This window comes from Gossypium hirsutum, chromosome A03 (assembly GCF_007990345.1).
Source record: "Gossypium hirsutum isolate 1008001.06 chromosome A03, Gossypium_hirsutum_v2.1, whole genome shotgun sequence".
In the NCBI taxonomy this organism is placed as follows: domain Eukaryota; kingdom Viridiplantae; phylum Streptophyta; class Magnoliopsida; order Malvales; family Malvaceae; genus Gossypium; species Gossypium hirsutum.
This window is the reverse complement of record NC_053426.1, coordinates 3,781,259-3,789,235: the sequence shown is the minus strand read 5'-3', so window position 1 is coordinate 3,789,235 and position 7,977 is coordinate 3,781,259. Positions and strand designations below refer to the sequence as shown.

The 7,977-nt window shown below is 33.5% G+C and overlaps 2 protein-coding genes across 3 annotated transcripts; one reads left to right on the top strand and one right to left on the bottom strand.

Annotated features, from left to right (window-relative positions):
• Nucleotides 1-611: 611 nt before the first annotated feature.
• Nucleotides 612-2,653, top strand: LOC107963792 (BTB/POZ domain-containing protein At5g41330). Its single transcript, XM_016900264.2, has one exon. The coding sequence runs from the start codon at nt 1,022-1,024 to the stop codon at nt 2,411-2,413; it is 1,392 nt and encodes a 463-aa protein (XP_016755753.1). The 5' UTR covers nt 612-1,021; the 3' UTR covers nt 2,414-2,653.
• Nucleotides 2,654-3,316: 663 nt separating this feature from the next.
• Nucleotides 3,317-6,881, bottom strand: LOC107963793 (short-chain dehydrogenase TIC 32, chloroplastic-like). Of its 2 annotated transcripts, none has more exons than XM_016900266.2 (9): nt 6,783-6,881; nt 6,549-6,682; nt 5,661-5,892; nt 5,081-5,160; nt 4,786-4,939; nt 4,614-4,692; nt 3,927-4,014; nt 3,777-3,823; nt 3,317-3,665 (listed from the first exon to the last, which is right to left on the bottom strand). In XM_016900266.2, the coding sequence occupies exons 2-9, from the start codon at nt 6,652-6,654 to the stop codon at nt 3,501-3,503; spliced, it is 951 nt and encodes a 316-aa protein (XP_016755755.1). In that variant the 5' UTR covers nt 6,655-6,682; nt 6,783-6,881; the 3' UTR covers nt 3,317-3,500.
• Between the last annotated feature and the right edge of the window lie 1,096 nt (nt 6,882-7,977).

Below are 7,977 nucleotides of genomic sequence, written 5' to 3'. Positions count from 1 at the left end.
TGACAATGGGTCGGTTCGGATTTGAGCCGTAATAAAATTTTAGGTTCGTAGGTTTAGGTTTGACTTAGTTTAAAAAATAAGTTTAAAATTTTACCTAAATTTAATTTGGATAAAAAAAATTAAAATCCAAACTCGGCCCAGTCCGTCCGTATTAATTTTTTATATAAAAAATAAAATTTAAAAATATGACACATTAAATACAGTAAAAACATTAAAATAAATTTTTAAAAAAGTCTTTATGCTTGAATAATATTAAGATAAGTGTAACTTAATAAACAAATACTTCTAAAATAGTAGCAAAATTAAGCAAATACTTTTAAAATAATAGCAAAATTAATAATAAAATAATAGTTATATAATATCTAAATAATAACAATAAAATAATAACAATATGATAATAAAATGACAACAAAAAAATGAAAAAATAACAATTTTTTTTCTAATTCGAATTAGTATTAAACTCAGAATAAACTTATTTAAGATTTGACCCTTTTTCTAAACCGATTTTATTTTTTTTTACTAAACAAATCCTCCCAATATTTATAATAATTGATTAAAAAAAACAAATCTTGTAATAAAATGGTGACAAAAAACTCGAATCTTGTAATAAAATGATGACAAAAAAGTGAAGAACCTCCTCTCTTTTGTAAGAAAAGGAGAAAAAAGAGCATTCTTGAACGTATAGTTTATGCTCTCTCTTCTTTATTACAGAAATCGCCGAATAAATAGTGAAGAGTTTGGTTCTAGCAATAGGCCACGTGTCTCGTTGTCTCTTTTGACCTCTCTTTTTTCTTACGACACCGCAAAATAATCAAATCCCCTTCTTTATCTTCTCTTACCCCCAAATTTCCCTTACAATTAGGGTTCTTCTCTCTCGACAACTTATTCAAAAACTCAAAACAAATTTTCTGGGATCTTGTCTCTCCAGCTTTTTCTTTTTCCCTTGTTTTTCTCTTTTGGGTCAATTTGGAATTTAGAAATCTAAAAAAAATTCATTGGTTTTTTTTTTGGAATAATAGAAATGCAGTGTTTGAAACCAGAACCGGAGTTAACCACCACCAATGTCGTAACGATCAACGTCGGCGGCGAAAATTTTCAGACGACCAAACAGACATTAACACAAGCGGGACCGAATTCTCTCCTTTCTCAATTGGCTGAAACGACGTCGGATCGTTTTGTTGACCGGGACCCTGTTTACTTCTCGCTCCTCCTTTCACTCCTCCGTACAGGTGCTCTTCCGTCCAAAGTCAAAGACTTTGACCTTAGGGATCTCATCGAAGAGTCGAGATACTACGGCATTGAGTCCCTTTTGACGAACTCTTTGACCAACCCTTCTCAATTAGATGCTTTTGCCCTTCAGAAATCTTCGATTCTACCCTTGAATGGCCGCGACTCCCCTTCTGCCGTTGCCACTACGCCTTTTGGATCCCTCCATGTTTCCCACGGGAGCAAGATTACGTCTTTCGATTGGTCGTTGACGAGAAAGTCAACGGTCTTAACGCAATTCCCAGCCGTGGATTCATTACTCGCGATTTCCCCTGATACCGCCGCGGCCGGTGCGACGGACTTCTCGGGGCTCCAGATCCTCGATCTCCAAAACGGGTCCGTCAAACAAACTCTCAATTGGGAGAACGCGACCCGATCCGGTTCCACGGTTCAAGCCATCGGTTCATCAGGCGAGTTCTTGTTTACTAGCTTCGAATCCAGTAGGAGAAACTCTAATTCAATTATGGTTTATGATTTGAATACATTGAACCCTGTTACTGAAATAGGTCATAATGAGATTTTTGGGGCTGATATCGATTCAGCCATCCCAGCTACAAAGCTGAGATGGGTTTCAAAGTACGGGTTAGTTATGGCATCCGGGTCACATAGTGGGTTATCGGGTGTATCGGGTAATATTAGGTTTTGGGATATAAGATCTGGTAATGTAGTTTTCGAATTGAAGGAGAAAACCGATTGCTTTTCGGATATTTGTGTTTCGGATAATCTTAATGCGGTTTTTAAAGTCGGAGTGAATTCTGGCGAGGTTTTTTACACAGATTTTAGGAGTTTAGGCAGTGTGAATGGTAATAGTAATCCATGGATTTGTCTTGGAGATAAGAGGAAGATTATTAATGGGAAAAAAGAAGGGTTTGGGTGCAAAATTGAGAGCCACGGAAATCAAGTTTTTTGTAGTAAAGGAGGGGATATCGAGTTGTGGTCGGAGGTTGTAATGGGTTCAGCCAAGACTAGTAACGGTAGTGAGGATCAGTCGACTAAAAGAGATTTTAAAAAGAATATGATGGGGAGAGTGAAGGATATGGGAGGTTCGAGGATAACGAACTTGGCATTCGGTGGGAACAAGATGTTTGTGACCCGTAAAGATCAGCAAGTTATTGAGATTTGGAAGGGTTCGGCTAGAGGGTTTTGATTCTTCGAGACCTTCAGTTAGATGTTTCATAGGAGAGAATGTTTGATCAAACTATAAATCAGGGTACTGTTTATTTCTTAAGTTGGTGTCTAGTTCAATACTTTGTGTAAATGAAAGGTCTGTATTGTATCTTTGTAATATATGGATTTGGTTCATGGTGATTGAATTGATATCATCATCTACTATTGTTACAATTTATATTGAATCATAAATGAAAAACTTACATGCCTTTGCTGTTTAGCCTTTCACTTTTATGCCCATTATTTGCTTACTTATTTCCTTTGGATTTGGAAATATCCTGGTCACGACTCAAGAGGGATTAATGAAGAATCTCGACTCGACAGTAGAAACATGGCGAGAGGAAAATAGTAAGAAACTGCTTAGCATTCTTGCCATAATAGCTAATTTTTAAGTAATATACCTTGAATCTAGAACTCTTACATATGTCTCTTTTGTATCGGGTCTTATATGCTCTGTTCATAATATAATGTTTCTGTTGAACGTTCATTACTGGGCATTTAAGTATCAATAATGTTGGCGTGTCTACACTGCTTGCTCGTGGCTTCATCGTGTTCCGACGAACAGACACTGCAAATACTCCCAGAGAGGTGAGTACCAAGTCATATTAGAATCAATCGTTGATTTTGGATAGCTTATTACCTACGCTGTCAGGACTTAGTTATGCATTCTTTTTCCTTGACATGGTACTTTTGTAAATCTTATAACTTCTACATTAAGAACTGTGTGATAATTCATGATCTACATGGACTACTAAATATGGCTTGCGGCACTGACATCGTACCAGTACCAGTGGTGACGGCAGTGGGGCTAATCTTTGTAAACTAGTTTTCAGATTCTTGCAGTCAAGGGCACTACTAGTTGAAACCATCAATGATTTCTTCATTTTCAGTGTCTATACGTATTTTGCATTTCATTCAAATCTTCTCGATAAAACTGGGATCATTCCATATACCCTTTGTATGTTTATGAAAATATTACGGTTTATCACAGTTTCAGCTAAAAGAGTACCAGCACTAAGCATCGAACATCTGCAGCTCGTCTAGATAAGGCTTTGTGAACTAACTAACTACTTGGGATTGGTCAAGGTGCAGCTGAAGTCCCATAGCTTTTTTGCCAAATCTGCATCCTTCGCCTTAGCGCTTGGGTTACCTATGTTGCTGTCTAAGAAATATTCTCCGCTAACACCTTTGACTTGTGGATTTAATGCAACATAGCATGTAGTGGCAGCTCCCTACAACCATATCAAAAAGAAAGCCGATGTATATGGACCCAACATGAGCTGTATGAGAGTGATAGTACTAATTTGAAACACAGTTTTTATCATAATGAAAATCTTATCTACCTGTGGAATATTTTTGAGGAAGTATTTTCCCAACATTTGACCAACGGCTGCGTCAAACCAATGTATTGGAAGTTAAAGGAAAAGTTGATGTAACTTGTTTGGAACTTTCCAATATACCAAAACAAAAACTAAAATGGTTTGAAGGATTACTATTGATTAAACCATGGTGGCGCATAAGATTGGTCGAAATAATTGCTCCAGGATGAAGTGAATTTGCAGTAATCTCCACCTCTTCTTCCTGATTATGCCAAAGCAAAAAAAGCACTTTAAGCTTAGAGATGCTAACCTTAGCTCACACATATAAAGAATCACTCCTCTTGCAAAAAAAAAAAAAAAAAAAAATTCCAACCAAAAGAATTTTCAATATATCGATTTTATCAGAACAATTAATTAATGAAGTTCATTGACATAAAGTTCCATGTCAACAAGTTATAACCTGTATGATACTTAAGTGATCTGAGGTCCAAGAATTTGTGTAAATGAACTATATTGTGGTAAGAGTGCTATGGAGTCCCCTGTTCAAAGAGTCGGATTGTATTTTGCCCCATTTACTAAAAAAGGGGCACATTAATCATTGTAGTTGAATCAAAAAGGAAATCGGTTATTTTTGTTAAAAGTTTTGATGCGTGTACTTCAAATTGATGTACAGAGACCAATTTTTAATAGTAAAAATGGATGAAATTTTTTATAGGACTAATTTGTTCTTTAATCTACCATACAGGGACTACTTTGCCAATTTTTTAGTAAATGGGACAAAACGCAATTCGACTCTTCATACAGTAGTCTCCACGATAATTCTACTTATAGATAGTATATTTCAGAGAATTTGAACCGTACCTTTAGACGCTGAGCAAGCTCCTTGGCATGTAATATGTTAGCAAGCTTTGATTGTCCGTAAGCATACCAAGTGTAGTATCTGCAAATTGGCTAGAAACAAAATGAGATCCAAGATTTTTATACACAAAAAAGGGAACAAAGTGGTGAAGCCAGTCATCACTTGTTTTTTTACCCTGATTCATCGTTGATTTTATCGAAACGAATTCCCTCGCTGTACGCAATCCGGTGACCTTCCGAAGATACATTGACAATCCTCCCTTCTATGTTGCTTTCACGTGCTGTTCTTTTCATAGTCTCCAACAAAAGATCAGTTAGAAGAAAATGACCTGCAAAATAATTACTATATTTCATTAGATTCAAGATTTCACGTAGACATGGCAACTATTTTCCAATCCAAGTATATCACATTAATGCACTCATTCTCCACACATTATTTATAGATGAAAGTTATATGAAATATATTGAACCTAAATGGTTGGTCGCAAACTGCAGCTCGATCTTATCTTGAGATAACATGAAAGGAGTTGCCATGACCCCTGCATTGTTGCTTTTAAGCAAAGCAAGAAAATGTTAGTCTTCTCATCTAACGAAGTTCATGCACAAGCTGACAAGCATAAGTACAATGGACGCTGAGTCAGATTGCATTTTACCCTGTTTACTCAAAAAAGATCAAATTAGTCATTATGCATTAGATCAAAGAGCAAATTGGTCTTTTCTGATAAAATTTTCATCTATTTTTCTGTTAAAAACTAGTGTGGCTGATAGAATAACTAGAGAGTTACATTCTATCTAGAGAGTTACATGTGACGTGTACCTCATTCTGACATATAGAGATCAGCTTTTAATAGTAAAAATAGATGAAATTTTTGGTCTAATGCATATGGATTAATTTGCCCATTTTTTAAGTAAAGGAGGCAAAATGCAATCCGTCTCCTGGTACAAGGGCCTCTATGATATTTTTACTCAATAATAGCTGAAATCATAAGCACAAATTGGTTAAGATTAGAGATCATAATAATTGAAATTGCAGTAGTTTAAAGTTCTTACATTAGGAGGTTCAAGGGAAGATTAGAGGATTGATATTGTGATGCAAATTTCCTTACTGATGCCATTGAGCTCAGATCCAATTCCATAACATCAATCTTAGCACTAGGGATTTCTTTTAGTATTGATTCTTTGACATTCCGACCGGCATCTGCATTCCTTACCGCCATAACTACGTGGACACCGCGCAATGCGAGGACGCGAGTAGTCTCTACACCAATACCACTTGATGCTCCTGAAATGGACCGATAAGTAACCAAGAGAAAAACATAAAAGCACCAAATATAAAGGCTGTAATGGTTAAACAGTATTTCATCTAATTTGACACTTTTTAAAAAGTTTGAGAGCGAAATTTAGCTGAAAAACCAATAGAGGCCAAATTGAAAAAAAATAAAAATATAAAAATAAAGGTTAAATTTGTAATTATGTCTTTTGCTTCCTTTCCCAGTCTTCTTTGATTTGAATAACACAGACCAAGGATTCTCCTATTATGTCACAGATCTGATAAACTACTGTGAATTTAACTCTATTTTCTATATACTCAAAACCCAGAAATTGGAATCAAGAAAAAAGCATACATGAACTCTCTGCAATAAAAAAAAGAAGAAGATCATCACCAAGATCACTAATTATGACAAGCTTGATGAAAAGTGAATAAATTCATAAGAAAAATCTCAAAAAAGTTCACTTCCTTTTTATTATTATTAATATTTCTAGCCAAATAATGAATTGATTTTTCTATTTACTTCTAAAATCTGAAGAAACATAAATGATCCACACAACTTGGTACTTTCTACGAAATGAAAAATTAATTACAGCTATAATGAATGACAATACTAAAAGCCCATATAAAAATGGAGTACAAAGCAACCTAGGAAAGAAAAAAAGAACCTGTAACGATGGCAGCGAGAGCAGATCCATCAATCCCTTGACTAACTTCTTCTGCGGTAGAAGAAGCAGAAAACCCAGATGGTCCCTTCCATCCAAAAATCCACATGTTTCCTTTTGCGGTTTTATTAGAAAAGCTACACTATGAATTCACTGAATATAAGAAAAAGTAGCAGTTTTCTATTGGCAAGAGTGTAAAAATTTGCAGTATTTAGATCCCCAAAATGAAAACTTTACCATTCGTTGACCAATTCGATATGGTTATTACAAGCGAAATTTGTCTTTCGGGATAGAGTCGAAGTTGAAATCGCCAATAGCTCCTTCAATCAAATTTTTATCATTTTTATTATTAATTTAAAATTTAAAATTTTATAAATTATAAAAAATTAAATTTTAAAATTACCATTTTAGGAAAATCATGGTTTCGTAGTCTCTACTAAGCTTCGTCGTTGGTTGACTCTACTAATAAATTTCTTACTTAAATTCTGTCAACTTTATGGTTAATGTGTTTCCTGTTTTAGGTATGGTTTGAGTTCGAGTTGTGCTAATCGTATTATTATTAAAACTTTACCCTCCTTTTGTAATCCATCAAATTTTTTTTTTAATAAAATTAATTCGATACATTGAAAAAACATTGTAGGAAAGATTTTAATTTTGATTAACACTTGTATTAATTAATGATAATTGTAGACTACATAAAAAAAATCAAAATTTGTAGCTATTTTGTTCATTTTTTCTTTTAGTAATTATAACATGATTAAATTGTTAAAATAGTCATTTTTGTTTCACTCGGTTTACATTTTAGTCATTTATATTTAAAATATTACGTTTTAGTCCTTTATGGTAAGTTAACATGATACGTTAAATCATTTCAAACGAAAATTTTAGGTTAAATTATACAATTGGTCCCTACATTTTTCATTTTGAGCAATTTAATTTTTTTGCTTTTACGTTAAAAGAGACGGAGAATAGAAGAAAACAAAGAGAGAAGCATAAGAAAATGGGAAAAAAAAGAGAAAGTTAAAAGAACATAAAAGAAAAAAATAAATTGCTCAAAACAAAAAAAATGGGGACAAATTATATAATTTAACCTAAAAAATTTATTTGAAATGATGATTTAACATGACACGTCAGCTTACCGTTATACCATTAATGATAATTAATGGTTCAGTGACTAAAATGTTACAACATATTAATGTAAGTGACTAAAACGTAATATTTCAAACATAAATAAAATATAATCCGAATAAAACAAAAATAACTATTTTAATAATTTTTCTTTATAACATCAACAAATTTATTTTTAGTTTTATATGGTATATTATGGAACAAATCAAACACAAGACAAAAATCTAAAATTCCATTACCATAAATCAATATTTCATAATATACAATTATTAAACTCATAATTATGATTGTAAAATTTTCCATT

What these genes read in the sequence shown, in the direction of transcription:
- LOC107963793 (XM_016900266.2), bottom strand. Translation starts at nt 6,654, where the DNA reads ATGTGGATTTTTGGATGGAAGGGACCATCTGGGTTTTCTGCTTCTTCT. An exon ending in GTTTGCGACCAACCATTTAG is followed by an intron (nt 4,940 to 5,080) that starts GTTCAATATATT and finishes ATTATTTTGCAG; the next exon opens with GTCATTTTCTTCTAACTGAT. An exon ending in AAAATCAACGATGAATCAGG is followed by an intron (nt 4,693 to 4,785) that starts GTAAAAAAACAA and finishes GCCAATTTGCAG; the next exon opens with ATACTACACTTGGTATGCTT.
- LOC107963792 (XM_016900264.2), top strand. Translation starts at nt 1,022, where the DNA reads ATGCAGTGTTTGAAACCAGAACCGGAGTTAACCACCACCAATGTCGTA.